Here is a 25,700-nt window from a genome sequence, read left to right as displayed (position 1 = left end):
CATATCGATTATCGGACATTCAAAGAACCCATGTACTTATATTGAAACTTGCAATTTTTTAATATTGTAGATGTTGTTGAATAACAAAGAAGTAATTTATTATAAAAAATAAGACTACTCGAATTTGTTCGATTTTATCTAGTTCCAAATTAGAAAACTCATAGATTGAACGGATTCCTGCAGCAGTTTTTTCAACAAACTCAACTAAGGCATGCGAGAAAGATGATAAATCGATTTTGAAGCTAAGCAAGGTGTTTTAGGCAATGAAAAGTGATTTTTGATACAAATGTACAAACCGATTCCGAGTGTGAAAAATCATTTTGCATTTGAATCAATGATTGGTGGGATATCTTTTATTTCTGGTTTGACTTGATTCGGGTCAAACACTGATAATAAATTCAGTATTGGAGGCCATTTTAATGGACACAGATGTCGTTTGATTGCTAACAGAGTTTGATTAAGCCTGAAAGAACAGAACAAATAATAAATTTAACCCAGTTTAATGTTGCAAAAACGTATTCGGTTAATATAGATCCATTTGATGTTTTGTTTGTTCAAACTGAAATACATTTTATTTCGATCAATAACATTTGTCGATATTCAAAAATTGTTCACAAACCTCCTTCAAACTGTTTGGATAAACCATATTTTCCCTGCTCAGCTATTAATTTATTTCCTCAATTAAGTTGTTTATATTGATGATTCCTTGGAAACTAGTTCGTAGCAACAAGAACAGTGTTGTTCGATAAGATTTTTTTAACATTAGTAAGGGGTCGCTCAATTTACGGTAACTGGTGGTAAATCGTTAACAAACACTTTTTATTCTGATTTTTGTTTGGAGTGCCTGGTCGTGTCGTCGCTAGAGCAATGTTCTGAATTATTACAACTGAATGGATTTTTGTATTTTTGATATGCTTGGTGTTGTTAAAATAATATTTCGATAAGTATCGAAAACCATAAAATATTTCCGGTTGTGAATTCAGAATACCATCTAATGGAAGAGAAAAATGACCTCGCCTAACCACTTGGCTTAATGGTCTTAGAAATATGCCAGACTGTATTGATTCAACGGAATATTTTCCTGTATTCATTTATATATTTTCCTGTATTCATTTATATATTTAAACTATATTTATTTTCCCCAATAACATTTGCCAACTTTTTGTCAGCACTTGTTTCTGTGCTTTCTGCACTTGCTTTTGTACTTTTTGTAGTTATTACTGTGCTTTCTGCATCTTTTCCTATATTTTCTGCACCTGTCCTTGTACTTTCAGTACTTGTTTCTGAATTTTATGTACTAGTTCCTGTACTTTCTGCACATGTTTCTGTACTTATTCCTGTACTTTCTGTGCCTTTTTCTGCACTTTATGTACTTGTTTATCTCATTTGTGTACTTGTTCCAGCATTTTCCGTATTTGTTGTACTTTCTGTACCTTCTGCAGTACCGAAAAGAGTTAATGCCGGGTATAAATAAACGACATTAGTAATAATAATTTCTGCACTTGTTTATCTTAGAGTGTCTAAAACCATTTGTTTGGAAGGTACATATTTGACAATATCCAACGAACTGTCAAATACAATGCTAAGCTTACAAAATTGCCAACATTTCAGATCAAATGCAGTATAATTTAACTAACTAACAAGACTAAAACACAAGGCGTTGAACTGACATTTATTTTTAATCCGAGTTCAGCATTTTTTCAAAGCAGTTTTTCGTGCTTGCATTTTAAAAATCTCAAATTGAGCCAAGCAAAATACATGTAAAAGTCGAAACAGATTGTGAGCAAGTGAACGATTGTTTTTTCAAAGAGATGTAAACTTGTACGAAACTGTTCATAGCCACTTGAACGCAAATAATTTGAAATTTTGAAGTACTCTGAAAAAACCGATGTTGAGAGAAAGATATGCCTAAAAACGTTGATATAATTTGGATCGAGTCTGGGCCCATTTGAAGACGTTTGGGCTAAAATGAATATTCGAACTAAAAATGAAAAAACAAACATCCTTTGAGTTCAAATGGAATTACTCCATAAGGTTGAGAGCCAAACAGTTTTGGTGTTTCAGTTAACGGTAATAATTCGACTTTGGCATTTGTACAGCTCAGTTCTGTTGTCTCTGAATGAACTTCAGCGCATTTGGACAGCAATAAGGAGTGTATCGATAAGTAGTTAGCAACATTCAAACAGTTATTGCTCTGCAATGGCTTAATTTCTTGCAGCGTGTTTTGCGGTGACATGTCTGTTTACATGTCAATAACAGCTGCGCAATCGATTGATTTCGGTACGGTTCATCGTTTCAATGATGAGTCGAATTGATCCGGAAACGCGAAAGAAAATTCTGCACACTTGGTGCTCAGAAAGTGGTGTCACGTACAACGAAATTGCAAAACGGGTGAAAGTGCACCACACCAGTGTCAGAAATATTTGCGAGAAGTTCGGTAAGACCCTTTCTATGAAGGATTTGCCCCGATCCGGTAGGAAAACGGGTCCCAGCCAGCCCTGCCGGGACTTAAAAGTGGAAAAACCCATCGGCGTCGACGCGGGATTTGGCCAAGCAAATCAACACCAGCATCGGGATGATTCAACGGATCAAAGTTCGGAACTCCCTAAAAAGTACAAGAAATACGTCTAAAAAATCAAAAACAAGAACAGAAAAATGTATTCTACCAGTCATCTTAGAACAAAAATGTACTGTCTAATACTGGCGAGATTTGGCTAGCTACCACTATAGACCATAGGCACTCCAGTGGTATCGGGGTATCATGCATTTCAATGAGAGTTGCTTCATCCAAAAAAATTTGTTATCAACTTTGTCCAGTCAAAAAATATGAAGTTATTATTTTTTTTTTTTTCATAAATACGTTTATTTCATAGGCAATATACATAAGTTTTTCTTCGCCGTGGCATCTACAATACATAGTACTTTAAACCTAATACATTTCGAATATCCTATTAGTATGTTGGTATTCATTAGTTAATCTAAACACTGTTTTTATCAAGCGAGTTGCTATTATAAATTACATTAAATGAAATACATTTATTTTGTACATGATCTTATAACTATTTCAGGTTTGTTTGTATCAGTTCATCACTTTTATTTAATATAAGATAGCTGGCTATTGGTTGAGCTCATGGAAGAGAAAACAATCTAACATAAAATAAAATTTAAATTGGAACTCCAATGGACTTAATGAAATAATAAAGAAGTTTCATGTAAGGAACGTCACGACAAGCAAGAATGTCGCGAACTGGGACATTGGATAGTCTACCTTGGGTACGCAAGGAATTTATTAGTTGAGATCTGACATCACGATACTCCACGCATGTCCAAACAACATGGTCAATATCGCGGTAACCTTCGCCACAAGCACAATGATTAGTCTCGGAAAGTCCAATTCGAAGGAGATGTGCATCTAACGTGTAGTGATTGGACATGAGTCTGGACATCACACGAATGAAATCTCTACTCACATCCAGTCCCCTGAACCATGCCTTTGTCGATATTTTAGGAATAATTGAGTGCATCCACCGACCCAGATCATCTTTATCCCAAGAAGCTTGCCAGCTGGCAAGTGTTCTTTGGCGAGACGCGCTATAGAATTCATTGAAAGCAATTGGTCTCTCATAAATTTCACCCTCAATAGCACCACGTTTGGCTAAAATATCGGCTCTTTCATTGCCTGGAATGGAGCAATGAGCCGGAACCCAAACTATTGTGATTTGATAATTATTATTCAATATGACGTTCAGGCACTGTTTTATTTTGCCCAAGAAAAAAGGTTCATTTTTGCCAGCAGCCTTTGAGCGAATGGCTTCAATTGCACTCAGACTATCTGTGAAAAGAAAATAATGGTTTGGAGATAATGTGACGATTATACTCAAACTATAATGAACTGCTGCTAACTCTGCTATATAAACAGATGCAGGTTCTTGAAGCCTAAAGGAGACCGAAACATTATTGTTGAACATACCAAACCCTGTCGCTTCTTCAATTCGCGATCCGTCCGTGTAAAACATTTTCTCAGAGTCGATATGCCTGAACTTACTTGTAAATATTTTTGGGATTTCCAACGAGCGTAGGTGTTCCGGAATTCCACGCACTTCGCGCTGCATGGATGTGTCGAAAAATAAAGTTGAGTCAGGGACATTTAGGAGGCTGACACGGATAGGAATATATCTTGAAGGGTTGATTTCCTGTGACATATGGTTAAAATATACAGTCATGAATCTTGTTTGAGATTGAAGCTCAACTAGCCTTTTGAAGTTATTAATAACTAGGGGATTCAGTACCTCGCATCTTATTAGCAGTCGCGACGAAAGCTCCCAAAAACGATCCTTCAATGGAAGAACTCCCGCCAGAACTTCAAGACTCATTGTATGTGTCGAATGCATGCAGCCTAAAGCAATTCGCAAACAACGATATTGAATTCGCTCTAATTTGATAATATGAGAGTTTGCAGCGGAACGAAAGCAAACGCATCCATATTCCATCACTGAAAGTATCGTTGTCTGATACAATTTTATTAGATCTTCCGGATGAGCACCCCACCAAGATCCGGTTATTGTTCGAAGAAAATTTACTCTTTGTTGGCATTTTGTTATCAGAAACCTAATGTGTCCTCCCCACGTGCATTTGGAATCAAACCACACCCCGAGGTATTTGAAAGTCAAAACCTGTTGGATCATTCTTCCCATCATATGGAGCTGAAGCTGCGCGGGATCATGCTTTCTTGAAAAGACGACTAACTCTGTTTTCTCCGCAGAGAATTCGATACCAAGATGAACAGCCCAATCGGACAAGTTATCTAAGGTATCTTGCAATGGTTTATGCAGATCAATAGCTTTGGGTCCAGTAACTGAAACTACGCCATCATCTGCCAATTGTCTTAGTGTACTTGGGGATACTAGACAGCTGTCAATGTCATTCACGTAAAAATTATAGAGGAGCGGACTGAGGCAAGAGCCTTGCGGTAGACCCATGTAGCTAATTCTGAATGTTACCAAATCGCCATGTGAAAAATGCATGCGTTTCTCTGACAAAAGGTTGTGCAAATAATTATTTATTACCGCTGGGAGTCCATGTTGGTGAAGCTTGTCTGAAAGAACATCAATGGAAACTGAATCAAATGCTCCTTTAATGTCTAAAAATACAGATGCCATTTGTTGCTTTTGAGCGAAGGCAATTTGGATGTCAGACGAAAGTAATGCAAGGCAATCATTCGTCCCTTTATTTCTACGGAAGCCAAACTGAGTATCTGACAACAAACCGTTCGTCTCGACCCAAGTGTCGAGACGTCGTAGAATAATTTTTTCGAACAATTTTCTGATGCAGGACAACATCGCGATGGGTCTATATGAGTTGTGATTGGAAGCTGGTTTCCCCGGCTTTTGAATGGCGATAACTTTCACTTGCCTCCAGTCAGGTGGAACAATATTTTGCTCAAGAAGCTTGTTGAACAATTCCAACAAACGTCTTTTTGCGAGGTCGGGCAGATTCTTCACCAAGTTGAATTTAATTCTGTCCAACCCAGGAGCGTTATTGTTACAAGACATGAGTGCTATGGAAAATTCCATCATTGAAAAGGGGCTATGAATGGAACCATTATTTGAAAAAGATTCCCTAATAATGCTATGCGTAGGAACAGAATCTGGACAAACTTTCCTCGCAAAATCAAATATCCATCGGTTCGAGTATTCCTCACTCTCATTTCCTACGTTACGATTCCTCATTCGTCTGGCCGTATTCCAAAGAGTGCTCATTGAGGTTTCTCTTGACAAACCTTCGACAAAATGTCTCCAATAGCTACATTTCTTGGCCCGAAGTATGCTCTTGTACTTGGTTTCTAAAGTCAAGAATTTTTCAAAATTCTGAGGAGTTCCTCCTCCTCGTTTTAAAAACGTCTTGAAGGCATTTTGTTTCGCGTGCTTAGCATCTGAGCACTCTTTGTCCCACCAAGGGTTTGGAGGCCTTCTGTTAGACGATGGACCAAGAAATCGTTTGGTTTGGGCTTGTTCTGCGGCCTCCAGAATCGAACAAACGAGGAAGTCATATTCTTCAAGTGGGGGGAGCTCTTCCATTGAAGTTAAGGCACTTGAAATATTACTTTGGTATTTAATCCAGTCAATATTTTTTGTCAAATCATATGGAATATTAACTGAATTAGCAATGCCTTTGTTACTGCTAATTGAGATGATGATTGGTAAATGATCGCTACCGTGTAAATCAGGAAATACTTTCCAGGTGCAATCTAGTCGAATTGAAGTCGAGCAAAGAGATAAATCTAATGCACTTGGACGTGCAGGAGGTCTTGGGATCCGTGTCATGCTACCCATATTTAGTACCGTCATGCTAAAATTGTCGCAAATATTATATATTAAGGATGATCTGCTATCATTGTAAACGGAACCCCACATCATTCCGTGCGAATTGAAATCTCCTAAAATCAAACGTGGAGCAGGAAGGGCTTCGACAATTTCATTAAGCTGTCGTTGTCCAACTTGAGCTCTTGGAGGAATATATACTGAAGCAATGCAAATGTCCTTTCCTTTAATGTTTATTTGACAAGCAACAACTTCTATACTAGAAGTCGAAGGAATATTTAATCTATAAAAGGAATAACATTTCTTAATTCCTAAAAGCACTCCACCATACGGAGAGTCTCTATCGAGACGTATAATGTTAAAGTCATTAAAACTTAAGGCTATGTTTGATGTAAGCCATGTTTCGCACAAAGTAAATACATCACATTTTTGACTATGCAACAAAACTTTAAATGAATCAAGTTTTGGCATGATGCTTCGACAATTCCACTGCAGGACAGTGATTGAATCATTTGCGGCGGATGATAAATTATCCATCAAATGATACAAAACCTGAAAGAACTGGCCATTGAGCTGATAACTGTTTCAAAAAAGTTCTAGCTATTGGAAGGAATGCCGTTATGATAGTCTTTAGAGGTTCAGAAATATTGAATGCTGCGAAAATCCATTCTACAATTTCCGAAAACATAAGTAATCCTGTTGGTGAATGTGAAACGGAGCCCACTGGATTATTGTCTTTCCTTGAGCTAGTTTCTGGATTGGTTTGTGAATTTGACAAACCAGGAGGCACAGTTTTTGGTTTTAAATTTGGCTTTTTAGCTTTAACACGGGGATCTTTTTTTGAAGATGTAATTTTAGGTGTCTTTTTAGGTATTTTGTGGTTTGTTAATCTCCTCTTAACAGACCCTTGAGGAGTGACAAACGAGGTATCTTCACTATTTCCGTCGGAGTCAGATTCCTCTGGCTCCATAAGATTTGAAAAACCGTTTTCGGTTTCCAAGGGGGAGACATGTATGACCGTTTTAAGCATTTCTGCATATGTGCGCATAGACCGTGCTTTTAAAGAAAGCTTCATTTTGTCTTTACGCAACTTAAATGCAGCGCATACTGAAAGATCATCATGAGGTCTCTCCCCACAATAAACACATTTTTCAACATTTTTATCGCAAAGATTATCCTTATGAGGCCCTTGACATTTGATACATTTGGACTTATTACTACAGTAAGTAGCTGTATGCCCGAATTTTTTACAGTTCGTGCAATTCATAACATGCGGTACGAAAAGCCGAACAGGAAGACGAATTTTATCGATATAGACATGGCTAGGCAACGCAGATCCGGCAAATGTTACACGAAACGAATCTGAGGGACGATACGACTTTTTTCCATCGACAATAGATGCTGAGTACAATTGCTTGCACTCGAGTATCTTAACTCCTTCAAGCATGGAGTTTTTAAAACGACCAACTCCATTTTTAAGTAAATCATCGGCCGTCAGACTTGCTTCAGTCACGACACCGTCAATTTCCACCTCCTTCGATGGAATGTAAACTCGATATTCAACAGAAAATAATTTACAGGTTACAATTTCGTTCGCCTGTTTCAAGTCATTGACAACAACTCGAATTTTATCTCTATTAACTTTACATATTTCTTTAACTTCAGAGAAATGTGATGTCAAATCCTTGGTAATTTGCATCAAATTTAAAATCTTTTCTTTTTTTCGAAGATAGACTATCCATGGCCCAGTGGTACCCTGTGGATAATGTTTAGCCCTCGGAGTATTTAAACTCTTACTAGTATCCGGAATCGGATTCGGATGATCTTCCATAAGATCATCCATTACATTAAATTTTTTTGTAAATTAATAATACCAAAATAAAAACTTATGTTTAGTAAAATTTCAGATATAAGAAATAAAAAATAAATTAAATTAAATCTACCTTGTAGCTGATGTCTCTGTTCCTTTATCGTGAAGAACGACGTGAAGCTCTTCCAACGATTTCCAATTGGCAGTCTTCTGCTGTTTCCAATTGGCAGTCTTCTGTCGTTTAATGAAGTTATTATAGAAGTTATTCGAGCAACTCTTCGCAATATTTTTGCTTGTGTGATGTTCCGAAAAAAAATTTTGATGGACTTTTTGAAAAGTTTTTCTCAAGTTTTTGAAGCTGTTTTTTTTCGAGCAGAACCATAATATAATTTTTCCATAATATAATTTTTCAATAATTTTGCACGAGCTGTTTATTCAAGCAGTTCATAGACAGTTTTTTCGTGAAATTTTTGGAGCAGTACTTTTCGAACAGTTTTTTGTGCAGTTTTCCAGCAGTTTTTTTCAATGTGTAGTTTTTTTCGTGTAGTTTTCTACAGTCCTGAGCTGCTTATTGAACGGTGTTGCAAGTAGTTTAAAACGAGCATTTTTCGAGTACTTTCCTCAAGTAGTTTTTACCTTTCTCTATAGAAAGATAATAAAAATGCTGGAGAGAGCGCAACATAGTATTTTTCGAGTAGTTTTTCTGAGCAGTTTTTCGAAGTCGTTTAGAATAGTTTTTTTGTTCAGTTGTCATTGAAAAAAATTTCGAGCAATTTTCTTGATTTCTAGTAATTTTAAGAATCATTTCATCGAGCATTTCTTTGAACAGCTTATGCGAGCATCTCATTCGATCAGTTTTTTTGTAGCTGTTCTCCAAAACAGTTTTTCAAAAAGTTCATTTTTTGAATGATATTTCGAACGGTTTTATGATTCAAAGTAGTTTGTGAATTGCTCTTCAGAGCAGTTTTTCCAAAGGTTTCCAAAAGCAGTTTTTCCAAACAGTTTTCACAAGTGGTCTTTTCAAGCTGTTTTTCGAACAGTTCTTCCGATTCGTTTTCTATATTTTTCCGATTAATTTTCTGAATCGTTTTTTCATGCAGTTTTTCTAAGTGTTTATCGTGCAGTTTTCAGGAGCCGTTTTTTGAAGTTTTTTCGTGCTGCTTTTTCGAGCAGTTCTTCTGAGCAGTATTTCTGGGCAGCTTATCAAAACAGTATCTCGGGTTATTTTTAAAGCAGTTATCGCGAGCTGTCCTCTCAAGCAGTTTTTCGACCTTCTGCAGTTTTTTTAACAGTTTTGTCGTATAGTTTTCTCGATAATTTTTCTGTAGCAATTTTCCTAATCATTTTTGAATAGATTTTCGAGCAATTTTCTCGAGTACATTTTTTAATATCTGATACTGCTCTAACACACGACTAGGCATGGTGAAGCGTACATCAAAATGGTCTACATCCTAGCCGTCTCACGACCGGTACCAAACATCTTCTCTGTTCATTAAACACCAGTCTTCTCGCTCTTTATCTATTTTCCGCTCAAGCACTGAGTAGGAGAGTGTATTCATAATCGCTTGTCACCTTCTCTACTGGTGCCAAGCAAGCGTTACAAGCGCTTTGTATGATTAGATTTGTTATTCTTAAGTATTTTTTTGAATGCAAAACTCGGATAATAACATGAAATGCAAGAACCGTACACGGGATATTGTGATGCAAAAATTGTTTAAAAGCTTATTTTTTTGCAAGAACCCGACAAAAAACGTTGAAAGTTGAAATTGGATGAAAAATTTGTCGGTTTTTCCCAAACAAATGTTTCCATCCGGTTTTTGCATTCAGAGCTTTTCTACTGACTGTCACTGTGGAACGCGGGCATGGATCGGAAAATAAACTTAAAATGCAAGAATTGGATAAAAACATTTGCAGCGAAAGAACCGGCTAAGTTTATTCTACTTTCTAAGTTTGTTGTTCGATTATTGCGAAAAACTATGTTTTTAAACGATGTGCAAAATCTGTGTCTAGTTTTGACATTTAACGTTTTTATTCGAGTTTCTCAATCAAAAACAGTTAAATGGGGGTTTTAAACTAAGTTGCACTTGCATTCAGTCGTACATTTTAAATGACATACCGCCTGAGTTATTACTGTTCATGATAACAACAAAATTCTCTCTACTAACCAGTGTAATATGCGTTATGATCCCACTTCAGCCGAAAAGATCAAATAGTTCATGACCCGAGAACTTTTGACCATGGTGTCCAATCATGAACATGAAAATGTACTCTTTTTCGAAGATCTTGACTTATTTTGGGTCCCTTTTTCAGAACATTAAAAATTCTCAAAAATAAAATATTCTTCGAAAAAACGTTTCACCTAGATCCAAAAAAGTTTCTATGGAACTTAAAAAAAAGCTGCATTCTGAACAAACAGCGATTTTGACAATAGTTGTGTAGTTTTACCAAATACAAATTATAATACGGAATACTCTGATGAATTTTCGTGGACACGTTTTGTACGATGCGGTACACTGTCAAAGGTACATTGTCAGAGTGACAATGTACTTTGATGAAATATCGATGAAATTGGAATCACTGGAAATCGGAATACAACATAACCATGGATACGATTTGTTCTTGTTGTGGTTACTGTTTACTTTCCGTTTCAACATGAGTGCCTGATTTTACATCCGATGTTCTTATCATTGAAAATTAACTGTAATTATTTATAAAAACATATTTCATGTCTACGATACTAATCAAATTTTCTTCTTAGTTTTACTAAATCAAACAGGATCCAGTTGGCAATCTTTTTTTCTGTTGATCGTTGTATCTCCGAAAATATTCTGCGACTCCAGAAATTTTAAATATTGTTTAAATATGTTCACAAAAGATATAAAATACAATTATTTTTTTAACGGTTTTTCGAAAAAAATAGCCTTAAAAAACGAGCGTGCGACGGTGAAATATTTGAATTGTGTAGTGTCATCTGAAAACAAATTCGAAAGTTAAAGTGAATATTTATTCATTGATTGAAAATTCTCCATTGATTTTTTAAGAACTTCCTCAGGCTCTCCGTCCAATTCCGTGCTAGGTTTCACTATCATCATTACAAGTACTGTAATCAACGTTTCTTGGAACAAGGTCTTGATCTCTAACGTGTTGATGTCTGGCGTCAGATCTGCCAACTCAACTAAGTAATTCACTAGTACACTACCTTTGCTGAAACTGTCGATTCGCACCTTTGTGTACTACATTCTACTAAGATTCTGTGCGTCACTGTAGACCTCGTTTAGCTGGGCTTCCACTTCCTTGGCAAGCTGCTTTTATTTAGAGGTGTTATGTTCCAACATTTCCGGCACGTAATTGACTCCGTCTACAATACGGATCGAACCAGCTAAATCGCTCTCCGAGTGACACAGACCAGATTCCGTTGGTCTAGGATAATACATATAAAGTTTATACTAAACTATAAACTAAACATTAGTCAAATAGATTTGTTACAGCAATTTTCGCTTACCTCGGTGCCCAAGTAGCAATCCGCAACTAGTTCTGATACGACAAAGTACAAACTATGTTGCAACAAGAGCACGAATATGTTTTTTTATGTTATACTGGTTAAAACAAGGTGACAGCAATGTTTCTTTATAACGTAAACATTGAACTAGCTATCATTTATAAGTTATCGTTACTTGATTCTAACATATCTTTAATCACAGCTATGCTTTTAGCTACTAGTTGAAAAAAGGTTTATTTTCCGTTGCGGAACCATTATAAATACATAAGCGTATATGTAAATCGTTACTGTGAATTGATGTAGTAATAACTTAGATATTATAAGATTATAACATATAATTTCTTCATTGATTCAGACAGTTATCGGTTGGTTTTCCCAACGATATGATAACGAAAATGCAAACAAAACAACCTTTGTTGAACATAGGGTTATTTTGCTGTTTATTTTTTTATATCTTTATAAACAGATTTTGATTGACGGCGCATAAAAAACAGTTAAGTAAAATTTAATTCCGCTCTACAGTTTTAAAATCGTTGTGAAATTTATACCTTGTATCAAGTTTGTGATTTAAAGCACTCTTCTGCTTTTTTTTATTGATGACTAGCTGAATGACCCGGCGTTGCTCGGAAATGTTTCGGGAAGAAAAGGCCGAACAAAATTCCCGAAGTTGTCCTACTCAGTGTAATACTCTGAGCAGTTTTATGTTGCTATTCAATCAATTTTACCTTACACTTTCCATGTTTGGGGGACTTGCTGCACTCCCTCACCCTTAAAATAACCTTTTAATCTACATTGACATAAAAGTAGTATCTGTATTTGTCAAGATACATCGTTTATCGTAGAATAAATTTTATATTGAACTCCCCTTTTATTAGTGAACTTACTACAGCTCTCCTCCATGATAACCCTTATGACCACCTCTTAGTAGTGTACGAAGTATCTAGGCTCTTCAAAAAGTATCGATTAATTAATTAAAATTAACAATATCAGTACTACTTAATTCAAATTACCGATAGCAATACTATCTAGCACAATCCTGCCCCTCTCTTATTTTATAAAAAAATCAAGATGAAAATTTATTTTCAAGATCCCTCTTCTCCTAGTCTGAATCCGCCCCCCTATCTTATTTGACGACGAATAAGAAAATTTTACAATAAACTATTGTCATGAATATCTAAACTTGTCGTGACCACCTCTAAAAAGTAAAAAGCAACCCCCCAGCCCTCCCCCCCCCCTCTCATCACCTTAAAATATCCAACCTAGTTAGGTGTGGTGAGTTTGAGTTGTTTTGGAGTTACGTTCGATTATATTAACAATTTGAACTTTGCTTCTCCCTTGGATGAGACCCTTACTTTATCCACCCGCTCCCACTCTCTTCTTAAAAATGACCCTATCATCTGAAGCGCAAATAATATCTGTACTCAGCAAAAAGTATCGTTTTATGGAAAATTCTATAAACTTTACATTAAACTTCCTTTCTTAGAGGCACTCATTATATCCACCCCCCATAAATATCCCTAAAACCATATTTGAGTTTTTCAAAATGTATGTATGGTTTTAAAAAATATCAATTCTCTTTAAATAAGATAAATTTCGACATGGCCTCCTCAAATTAAGAACACTTGTCCTAAAGATCATCTCTGAAGAGCAAGAAGTAGCCAAGCCAAGTTTGATTGCAATACGTTCAGTAGTTTTGGAGTTATGCCGTTAAAAACATTACACCCCCCTTTTAAAAGGTCCAACCCGCACATAATCATACCTACGAAATGCAAAATGTTTCTATGGTTTTCAAAAAGTATCTATTCTCGTCAAATTAGACACATTTTTTCATAAGCCCCCCTCCCTCCTGTTAAGAACACTTGCTACGCTCCCTCCCCCACAAAAATACCATTATGACCATCTCTTAAGAGCAATAAGTATCTGTACCAAGTTTGATAGCAATCCGTTAATTAGTTCCAGAGTTATTACATTACAAACATTACACCCCCCCTTTTTAAAGGCACTTGCTACATCCACCACACATATAGTCATATCTAGTATATGCAAACTGTTTCTATGGTCTAAAACAGTATCAATTCTTGTCAAATTAGACAAACTTTTTCATGACCCCCCCCTCCTGTTAAGGACACTTACTACGCTCCCTCCCCCATTAAAATACCCTTATGATCTTCTCATAAGAGCAAGAAGTATCTGTGCCAAGTTTGGTGTCAATCCGTTCAATAGTTTCGGAATTGTGCCGTTTCAAACATTACACCCCCCTTTTTAAAGCCACTTGATACATCCACCCCCCGTAAAATCATATCTAATGTATGCAAAATGTTTCTATGGTCTTCAAAACGTATCGATTGTCGTCAAGTTATATGAATTTTTTCATGATCCCCTCCTGTTAATTACACTTGCTACGCTCCCTCCCCTATAGAAATGCTCCTTAAACCATCTCTGAAATGCGAGTAGTACCTGTGCCAAGTTTGGTGGCAATCCGTTCAGTAGTTCCGAAGTTATGGCGTTACAAACATACAAACTTACATCCATTTTTATATATATAGATAGAAAAGTGTTCTGTATTCATTCAATGTTTATAATATCGATGGTGACTATGTTTCAACTAGTTTACTTGAAAACAAGTTATTTTCAAGTTATGAAAAGATAAGTTGCCAGAAAAGTTATTTTTCAACAGTACATAACTGTCACTATGAAACAGAAGTATGGGCTAAGCAAAATTGTTCGTTTGGTGAACCAAACAATGGTGATACGTTTGTATGGGACTTAGGGGTATTATTATTTGTATTTGGTTTTACGTCAACAGTTTATACAACCCGAGTAGATGTAAATAGCAAACAAAGATCAAAATAATAATAAATGTTACCATCATGTCTTGTCTTGATGTTTCTGTGCTGTCATAGTGATGCTAGATATTTTCTTGATATTTCATAAAAGGGACCAAGAAATTGTACAATATCTGTTTAGAATCAAGATAAGTTATATATTATTTCGTTATTGATGATTAGATTCAATTAATCCAGTAGTTCTACCTTCAAATAAAATAGAATTGAATAAATTGAATCAAAATTAGAAAAAAGAAATACTTATGATATTTTTCTATTCCAAACACTAGAATATATAATAACTGAAAAATTTGCCTTCTATAAATAGTTTGCTCTTACTTTGATATTACAATGACAGAATTATTTTGATATTTTAACTCTTATTTCAAACTAAATAATGGCAGTTTCTGTCATTGAGATGTTTGATTTTTATAATAAAATTTATTGTTGGTTTGCAAATCGCTTCTATCCGGGAACCCCACAGAGCGTTCCCTAATATTTTCTAATAATTTTATAATTCCTGAACAAATGACTTTCTAATTTTTAGTGTACATTTCCGGTAACTTATTCTTTGAAACCATTTTGAAAAAATTGAAAAAAGTGCATGAAAACAACTGCGCTCTTTTCAAGAATCAGTCTTAAATCGAATCGAAATCGGAGTATGTGAAATCTTATGGCTTGCTATCCATTTCTGGACTGGCTCAACAGAACAGATTGGATGTTCTCGATAATTGCGCAATTACTAAAACAGATTAAAAGTTCAATAAGTGAGGTTTTGATTTACGAAAAAAAACGTATCTTTTCCCCCTTTTCTTATTTTATCAAGTTTCATCGAAACCGGTAGCTCGGATCCATCGCATTCGATTAATTGGATCACACTGTATGCCCAGTCATGCTCGACTTGGGCAGAAGAAAAACACCTTTCAGATAGAGCGAAGTTTTCCGGAGAAAAAACATTACCTCTTCCTGGAACCGGTTGGCATTGGCGTGGCCACGGGTTGACTATGGGAATTTTGAGATATAATCAATTTAAAATTAAGCATCATTTAATCAACATACAAAAAGAGAATGAATAAGTTGATAGAATTTTCCAGCTGTCAGTTTAGTAAATTGTTAGGTTCATTCGAAGCGATGAAATCAAACAATCAAAGTTACCCTTTTGTTTCGCCCAACGCGCCTGGAAACGCCAATGGCCATGAAGCAGCACGAAAAAGAATCTCACAGCTTCCTTCGTTCGCTAGCTAAAATCACCTTCCCGGAAGAAGATATAAAATCACCAACAGCAACAAATCCCCATTTTCTCATCATCCATTCTTCCGGTTCGTTTCAGGTCATGAATTTCTATAAACAAGTGCACTCCGGCTGAACCCCTTCCAGGCAGACCGATCCCGAACGCGAACCCGAACCAGAACCCGGATCCGGAAGGGGCTGAGCGGAAGCGGCGAGACGGCGGAGAATAATGGGAAACTCTTGAACATGAAACCTGGTACTGAAGCTGCAAGGAGGACATTTTCCAAGAAATGGAATGCATAATCACGAAGCTCTCCTACCACCACCGGAAAATGTGCACATCGTTTTCGCTACCAGCCAGCACTTTCGAAACATTGATACAACCGAACAGTAGGCGTGCCACCAACAAATCATTGACAACTGGTTGCTCATTGTTTTTTGTGTGAACCTCTTCAGCTGCTGTCAGTTGTGCGTAGTGTGACCGGAGTCAATCCGTTGGAAATTAGTCGTTTTGCACTTTGCACATCCTAGGCCCTTAGTGTCACTAGAATCGTAGTTAAGTACAACCCGTGTGTTTTGTGTGACAACCGACCGTGAAAGGAACTTGAAATTGTTGTAAGGTTAAGCAGAAGCCCTCTCTCAGCACAATGAGCTTTTTCAGTTCACTTCAGCAGTACGTGACAAGTGGAGTGGCAGGGCTGGGACTGAATCCGCGCCGATTTTCCCTTTCCCGGCAGGAATCGTCGGAAGGTTCCACGCCGATGGCCGGTGCCAGCAGTCCCAGTCCGCTGATGCTGATGGATCCAAGCAAAATGAACAACACCGGCGGTATCATGCTGGGACCTCCCGGATCCGGTGGTTCTGCCGGCAGCAGCGGTACCGGCTTCGGAGCAATGGGTCCCACAGGTTCTGTTGGTTCAAATCTAGGTAAGTGTAGCCAAGTGATGATAATAAATGGGTTCTGCAATCTGCATGATGGGTATTTTTTTTTCTGCGTAGTAAGAATTATTGCACAGATTTATTCCCATTACGTTGCTGTTCGTGGATGTGGGAGTGTAATATCCTTTACCGAATAGTGGTCCGATTTTAGACACATACAGCTCAGTTGCTGCTGAACAATATTCCCGCACGTCGATTCCATTTATTTTGATGATCAGTTATAGAGATCTCTGGAGATTTACGGATCCGAAAATAAAATTCATCGAAATACGATCATTTCAACGGAATGGTGGTCTATAAGGTAACTAAACCGTACTCGGGATTTATTTGAAAGGGGGAGCATATTTGTCAGAGACTCAAACTATGTTAATCATAGATTGGGTTTGCAATACCGAAACGCAGGACCTGCCGTGATCTATATGCAAGAATTTGAGACATCTAGATTCTAACTCCTAGCTTCTAGCTTTTAGCTTCTAGCTTTTAGCTTCTAGCTTTTAGCTTCTGGCTTCTAACTTCTAGCTTCTAACTTCTAGTTTCTAGCTTACTAGCGTCTTAGCTTGCACCTTCTAGCTTCCTAGCATCCTAGCTTCTAGCTTCTCACTTCAAGCTTTTAGCTTCTAACTTCTAGCTTCCTAGCTTCCAGCATCCTAGCTTCTCACTTCTAGTTTCTAGCTTCCTAGCTTCTAGATTCTAGCTTCTAGATTCTAGCTTCTAACTTCTAGCTTCAAACTTCTAGTTTCTAGCTTCCTAGCTTCTAGTTTCTAACTTCTAGATTCTAGCTTCTAACTTCTAGTTTCTAGCTTCCTAGCTTCTAGCTTCTTGCTTCATAGCTTCTAGATTTTAGTGTAGTAATTACATAGTTTTCAGTGACAGTAATATTTCGACAGAAATGATGTCATGTCGAGAAGCAATTTAGCGTCAGTTACAAAAAGCTTGACCTTCATTTTTCAAAAGGATGTAAAATCTGGCCATTACATATGATTTGCTCTTGGAGAAATACGGAAAAAATATCTAACACGAAATATTCATGTATTAAAATTTGAAGCTTGAATAATGCTAAGAAATGCGGTTACTGGTGTCGATTCGTTGATGGATCAAATGAGTCTTCGAAATGCACAGCACGAAGAATGTGCAACCGAAACTACACTAGTAGGAACGCAGAATATTCGATTTCGCCGAAAAAGTACGTCCCAATTAATCTCTGCAACAGAAGTTCTTGCGATCGATTCAGATTCCCGGAGTTATTTTAATGAAATTAAACAATTAAGCAGCCGAAAAACAAGTCGTTCTTTTCTGGTTGTGGTTCTAATAAACTATTCTCTAAACACTTCGCATTATCTTCTGTGTACTTCGTACGTCAGCTTCAGCGGCCGTTTTATTTTTTTCCGTTTTTCATTCCTGAAGTATTCTAAGTCACATTCTCGCTCATTTGCAGTTTTCGATTCACAAAAATCCGGGGTTTTTTTTCGAAAAAAAACCACTCCTTCGTTTTATCTCTCAACTTCAGTGGCAGCTAGCCAAATCCTGACAAAACGTGACACCTCGAACCAGGCCCGTACCCAGGATTTCGTTTCGGGAGGGGCCCAAAGATAACAGATATAATGTTACTGAAGTTGCTTATGTACCTTATTTTCGATGTGCCGTTTACGGGTGTTTTTAACAGACACTTCTAACTTTTCCACTGGAACTGTTATTGTATTACATTTCTTTACGTTTACTGTCTTGTCTATATAGGAAGTCACCACATTAAATTTCGAAACAAGCTCGAACTTAGTTCATTAATATCTAATCTGTTCGGAAAACACTCTCTTTTTAAGGGTTTTTTAAAGGAATATCGATAAACCCACGGTCGCTATCTTTTCCGGCTTCTGTTCATTAAACCCTTTTCGAAAATACCGATATTGTGAAGGTTTTCAAATAATTTTGATCATATTTGATTTCGGAAGAAACTCTAATATCATTTTGCTTCTCTCTATAGAAAGGTATTAGAATTGCTGGAAAAACCGAGTTTCGAACGGAGCCTTGGAGACTCATAGTTATATACCATTCGACTCAGTTCGACGAGATCGGAAAATTTCTGTGTGTGTGTGCCCTTTTCGAAAAAAAATTTACCGCTAAATTTTCTCTGAGATGGTTGAACCGATTTTATCAAGTTTAGCCTCGTTTGAAAGCTACTGTCGGGCCATTGATCAAGTTCGAAGACCAAATGGCTGTGGCTTCTGGTTCCGGAGATATGATGGCGTAAGTGACGTAACCGACAAAACACGTTGATTTTTACCGCTCTTATATATATAGGGATGCCAATATTTTAGGATCACCTCTAATTTCGTAAAGCGCTAGTGTTCAAAAGTTTAAGCACCTCGAAAAAGTCCTCATGTAAAATTTGGGCTAAATCGAACATGGATAAAGGGTGCTACCCAGCGGGTAAAGTTTGAAAATTTTCGATCTTGAAAAAGCACCATAGGAGAGTACATGAAATTTCCGAAATCAAAAAAAAAATGTATGCAAAAAATCTTAAAATTGTATAAAACGTCGAGATTTAGCGTTATCTAAAAAAAATTGTTTTCAAAAAATCGATTTTGTAGGACTTAGAAACACACTAATACCGAGTTTGTTTATTTTTTTCTTTTTTTATGAGTTGTTTTTAGTGCGCGTACCACATGTTCGTTTTACTCGGAGTCAGAGTCGCCCGCGTGTAGGTTCAAAAACGAAAACGGTATTAGATTAGCATCACTCTTCTCATGCAAATAGGCAACGCAAATGTCAAGCGCTTGGTTGTAAAAATTTTGCCTACTATGTGATATAAACACTGAAGAATGAAACTATTCGATTCAATCTGAATTATTTGGTGTCAAAAATGAGCCCAAATTAGAGTCACAAATTATTGCTGAAAAGATAAAAAATATTTTTATGAGACTGTTTTGAAGAAAGAGAAAGGCACTATCACACCTCTAGGTGGATTAAGGGTTTTTTAATATCTACTCATCTTATCCGTTCCGAAAATTCCCATATTCAAGGAACACCTATAAACCGGTAGTCAAACATCTTAGATTTCGCAACAACCTTAAATACCGTTTTCCGGTACCTACAAACCAAATCCGTTCCAAAAATAATCATATTGTATGGATTTTCAAGGAATATCAATAAACCGGAAGTCGTTATCTTGGATTTCCAAAACACCTCTATCTTCATATTCCGAAATCTACTCTTTAAATCGTTCCAAAAATACCCATATTGTAGTAGTTTCCATGGAATATAAATCAACCGGATATCGTTTTCATTGTATGCAAAAACCTATTTTTTAAGAATTAAGAATTTACGTCATTTGGATGTAACAGCTTACAAAAGAATTGACATTTCCGAATTTCTGGAATCTTTTCTAGAGAAAAAAAACAAGATATACACGTTTCACACGATTCTAAGACACTTGAAAAAAAAATCGATTTCAGAAATTTCCAAATTCCCAATCTAAATCGATTTAAAAAAAAAATTCTTTCGAGATAACACAAAATCTTAACGGTTTATATAATTCCAAGACATTTAGTCACAAAAAAAAATGTTTCGTCTCAGAAAGTCGATTTATTCCACAACATTTTTTTATCGAGATGATCTCAACGTTTCATGCAATATTAAGACTTTTGGCATAATAAATCGGTTTGGGAAATTTAATGCACGGCAAATTTGATTTAGTAAATTTATTGACGTTTTATAGAAAAAAGGCGGGTGGGTAATGGATGTCGTGAATACGAAAACAGCTGACATGTTCCTTAACACTTCCGAATATCAATTGTATGAATTATGCACGCATTCCCCTTTTTCACATTTTTCGCAAAAACAAAGAAAGCTTCACTTGATCTCGATTACTGTGAATTTCACACAGCGAAAAGTGCACAAATCTAAGCAAACTGTTCTTGATTTGCAGTAAACTGAGGATATTTCCCTACGATTTGCAAACAACAAATCCTAATAGTTCTTTAGAAAACTTTTAGAACCATTAGAACGGCTGATATTGTGCAATCCCGGGTAGAAGTGATTTGCAAACCAATAACAAATTCTGTTATTAAAACCAAACATCTCAATGGTAGAAATTAACATTATTTAGTTTGAAATAAGAGTTAAAATATCAAAAATCATAACAAAACTTGCATGAGAAAATAGCTACAAAATATAAAATTCTGTCATTGTAATATGAAACCAAGAACAAAATATTTATAGAAGACGAATTTCTCAATTATTTTATATTCTAGCATTCAGAATAGACTAATATCATAAGTATTTCTCTTATCTGATTCTGATGCAGTTTATTCGATAGTATTTTATTCAAAAGATAGAACTACTGGATCAATTTACTTAATGAAATTGGAATAGCTCATCAATAACGAAATAAGATATTATAACTAATTTTGATGTTAAACAGATATTGTATAATTTCTTGATTTCTTGGATGCAATATCACGAAAATATCAAGTATCGCTGTGATAACACAGAAACATCAAGCCAAGATATGATGGTAAAAGTTGTTATTATTTTGATCCTTGTTTGCTATTTACACCTACCCGGGATGCTCTCCACGGTTGTTTTTTTTTCCCAATGCTAATGACTGGCAGCTGTGACGTAATCGCTCTTGTCGAAAGCGTGCAGACGACACAAAACACATCTGCTCGCAGTGGGGATTGAATCCAAACTGATTGAATTTTTGTTAAGAGATTTCCTTTTATGTGATTTCGTTTGTAGTTTTTTCACTAATGGGCGGTCCTAACGGCTATAAAAATGGCCGCATACAGAATTTTATTGTCGATTTTTTCATTTCGGATTTGCATAATTTATTGAAAGAAACTATCAATATGCTGTAGGGATTCGTTTCTAGCATTCACAAGGACCAAATTGAGGAACTCACTGCGATATTCACCACTTTTCGGAACATTTTTCCCGGACGATTTGTTGTACAGCAGCAGATATTTTGTTCTCTTCCTTAGAACGCGTTCTGATTGGCTGGTGTTGACATGGAGCAAATGAGACAGGTTTTTCAATAGTGTACTATTGAAATACTTCAATGCTTTTGCTACACACGTTTAAATTGAAAAATTTCGATTCTATTGGTAGTTAGATTATATAAATCCTTTCACAGATCACTGAGCTATGAGCTTTAAAAATACGAGAAAGGCAAACGCGTCTTATGAGTTATCCTCTTTGATACTCGTTTATACCAAACATTTCAGAAAAGTTTAATTTTGAATTATTTGAGACTATGTCACAAAACTGAAAATTTATTCATAAAATTGTGATCATATTTCCGATGGCATGTCGCAAGAATTATGTTGATTCATTAGATACAACAATAGATATTCACGATCAAAAACTTATCACTCTCTCAGAGGGTAAATTTTGAAAAGGCACCCCATAGTAAAGTAAGTCGTATTCACGACAAAATGTCGTTTTGAATTGGATGAAGTTAGGACGACACAATGTACGTGCTTAGAAAAAGTCCTTCTAATCGAAAAGTTCTACAATCCGGAGGTCTGGCAGTAAAAATTGTTTCGAAAAACGCATTCATCAAAGCGCACCAAGGATCCTTACGAGTTTAGTGAGATTTGGCTAGCTGCCACTAAACTTGAGAAACATGAATCTATCTATATATGGGACATTCCACACAAAATCAGCCACCCAATTTTTTCTTTCATTTAACTATTTTTTCTCGATAAAGAACTCGAACACGTATTTCTTCCTTTCAATATGATACGTGGAATTTTCGAGATATGATTTTTTGATGTTTCGCGTTTTCAAAAAAAGAGCCTTTTTTCAACAGCCTATGTTATACTGTAAAATCTAATAAAGATACAAAAATTCGTCCAAGACATGAAATGTGTGTCTTTTTCTTAGCTTTCAAATAAGCGATTCCATAAAACAACTTTTAAAGTTAGTTTCATGAAAAAAGTTAAAAATTAATAAACCAATAAAAAAAATTCAAACTTAGGCCTAATATTTTTCCTTTTTTTTGGTTTGGGACTTAACTCAATCTTGGCAAAGTTTCACAGTGGAAAGATTAATACTGTTGGAGCAGTGAATTTTTCAATCACGACCCGCACGCGCGAAGTGTACCGCAGCGCATCTCACTCGAATACGGGCTTAAATTGTCGACACATGTCGCGCCATAGCCCAGTAAGTATCATCAACAGGGTGGGTTATGAAAAAATTTAATATAACTTGACGCGAATCGATACGTTTTGAAGACTAATTATACAAACATTTTGCATATCTTAAAGACTGTCCCAGAAAGTATGGACGCAACCAAAAACCGCTGCCATTTCTTAATGGTTCATAATCTGTCAATTTTTATGGCTGCGTCCTGTTGTTTACAATCTTCTCTAACCAATTGTGCAGTTGTTTATTCGTTTTCATTAGTTTGTTTCGAAATGCGTGGACTTTCAGCAGAACAACAATATTATACGGTGTGAGAAGGGCAAGTGTAAAACCAGTCCGAGACATCGATTGAAATCGAAAAATTTTTTAAGGAAGCTATGGTCTGGCAAGCAATTTGTATTTGCTGTAAGATTTCGAAACCCTTAATCGCCACTGCTTCAATGAACAGCGAAACATACATCAAGGAATGTTTACAAAAACGACTTCTACCCATGATTCGAAGCCACAAGGATCCTGTTGTCTTCTGGCCAGATCTTGCTTCTTGCCACTACTCGAAATCAACGGTAGAATGGTATACTAACAAAAATGTCACTTTCGTCCCAAAAGACATGAATCCACCAAATTGCCCACAACTTCGACCAATTGAGGAATTCTGGGTATTAACGAAGGCACATCTTAGGAAACATGTCTCGGCAGCCGAAACCAGTTTGAAAAAGATTGGAAAAAAGTGTCAAAACTTGTCGTACCTCAAAGTCAAAGTACCTTAAAACTTTTCGTGAGAGGTACATCAAAACAAATACTTACATAGTATATTGTTAATATAGTGAACTAGCTTTCCTGAGAATTCCATTCAGGATATTATAAATCCATCAGCAGAGTTCATCCAAGAGAGTACTCCTTCTGAATTGAACATGGGGGAACGATTTTATCTGTTATTTCAATGAAAATGCATCCAAAAGCACGATTTTGGACCAACAAAACGAACATAAACGCTTTCGTCTTGAATTTTTCGTCATTTGAAATCAATTTCAAATTGTATGAATCAGCGAAATGACCCTTCCGACGAAATGGCTATGGATTCGATCAAAATGATGGTGTTGGCGAAATGGTTTTCGGCAAAATGTTTTTCGGCGAAATGATGATTTTAGTGAAATGGCTTACGGTAAAGAAGAAATTTGGCGAAAGAGTCTTAGGCGAAATGACTTTCGGTGAAATGACTTTCGGTGAAATGACTTTCGGTGAAATGACTTTCGGATAAATGGCTTTCGGTGAAATGGCCTTCCGGTGAAATGGCCTTCGGTGAAATGGCATTCGGTGAAATGACTTTAGGTGAAATGGCTTTCGGTGAAATGACTTTCGGTGAAATGACTATTGATGAAATCGCTTCCGGTGAAATGACTATCGGTGAAACTGCTTTCGATGAAATGGCTTTTGGCGAAATGATTTTCGGTGAAATGGCTTTCGGTAAAATGGCTTTCGGCGAAATCGTTTTTGATGAAATTGCTTTCGTTGAATTAGCTTTTGGAAATTAGCGAGACAAAAATATTTTTGCTAATAAAAATTATTTTTTTGTTGTTGGTGTCTTCACAACAGTTGTTTGTAATAAACTGGTCCATCTTTTCATTTAATAAGTCATTAGGGTGGTCCATGTTTGGATTGAAATCTGCAGTCTAACTCATTTAATTGAATTCAAAAATATTGCATGTTACTGTAAAATTGTAGTAAATTTAATGTTGAGCAACTTTGCTGAAAAAGCCATCTTCCTAGCTCTTCATTTGATTGAGTTTTATCAATTTTTTTCGTAGTGAATGTAGGGAGGCACTAAAAAAATCACTTTTTTCTAATTTTTTTGTGAGCGATTTTACGAGAAAATCGTCTTCTGAACAATTGTCAAGCTAGTTATTGCGCGCATTTTTGCCCAACTAAGTTTTTCAATATAAACTACCATTCAGAATTTTTGTTTTTTTTTCGTTAAAAACTAGTCAACCTTCTAATAAATTCCACATATTTGATTTTGTCGTAGTAAAACAACAACGAAAATGGAGGCACTATCAATGTTTTATAAAAATGGTCTAATTCAATATGTGTTAAAATGGTCAAAAAAAGATTTTACAGCATTGTTGAATTATCCCAATATTCCTGTAAGAACTTACATTCGTTACGGGATTTGATGACATATTCAATAGTTCAAAGTCAACAACAAAAACTATAGTTTCACACATTTACAGGAAAAATGTAAGTCGTTAAAATACAGTCAAAATATGAATGGTTCTAGATGACTTCCCTGAGGAACTTCAAACAGCCGAAGAGCGCATAGAAAGAAATCGCATGAAATCCGACAGATCAGTCTTAGAAGGAGCGTTTCAAATTATTTTGGATTTAGAATGTCGTGTTGTCTCGATGTAAAATAACTTGACGGTTCAACTACTTGAAAAGGGACCTTATAACCTAAAAAGCTATGCCATGCCTACTCGGTAAAGTCATCATCGGAATGATAATGTTAAAAAAGCCTTCGCAGTTTCTATTCATTTCAGTTTCCAGCAGCGTGACGGTAGAAAGTCCAGAAATCCGGACTAACTGTTGCGTCGAATAATAATACCTCATTAAGTGCAACCGGATGCCGGGTGCTCGCCGAATGAAAAAGTTGCTGCCCGCCCTTATCGTACCATTAAAACGACATCAAATTCGTAATTATTTTCTTTATTACATGGCGTACTAATTTCTGTCTTAGTCTCGCTTCTTCCAGCAGGCAAAATTTATTTACGCCCCCCCCCCCCTCACCCCCCCCCCTTCCTCACCTTTCGACGGGACAAAGCAAACTAATGACCACCCAACGGTTCAGCTTCTACTTTAGTGTCCATTATTCATGCCAGGGTTATTTTTTTTCCTTGGTTTCACCAAGTCCTGCTGAGAGGAAAAAAAACTTGCACCATGCT

The 25,700-nt window shown here is 36.3% G+C and overlaps 1 protein-coding gene across 3 annotated transcripts in view; it reads left to right on the top strand.

Annotated features, from left to right (window-relative positions):
* The window catches only part of LOC131437211 (BAI1-associated protein 3), a 347,788-nt gene that overhangs the window by 49,623 nt on the left and 272,465 nt on the right, over positions 1–25,700 (top strand). For all 3 annotated transcript variants that reach the window (XM_058606395.1, XM_058606394.1, XM_058606393.1), the window contains exon 2: positions 15,785–16,611. In XM_058606395.1, the coding sequence (XP_058462378.1) occupies positions 16,332–16,611 (280 nt within the window). In that variant the 5' untranslated portion in view covers positions 15,785–16,331. The remainder of the gene's footprint in view (positions 1–15,784; positions 16,612–25,700) is intronic.

Source organism: Malaya genurostris, chromosome 3, assembly GCF_030247185.1.
Source record: "Malaya genurostris strain Urasoe2022 chromosome 3, Malgen_1.1, whole genome shotgun sequence".
Lineage (NCBI taxonomy): Eukaryota > Metazoa > Arthropoda > Insecta > Diptera > Culicidae > Malaya > Malaya genurostris.
This window is presented reverse-complemented; position numbering and strand designations above follow the sequence as displayed.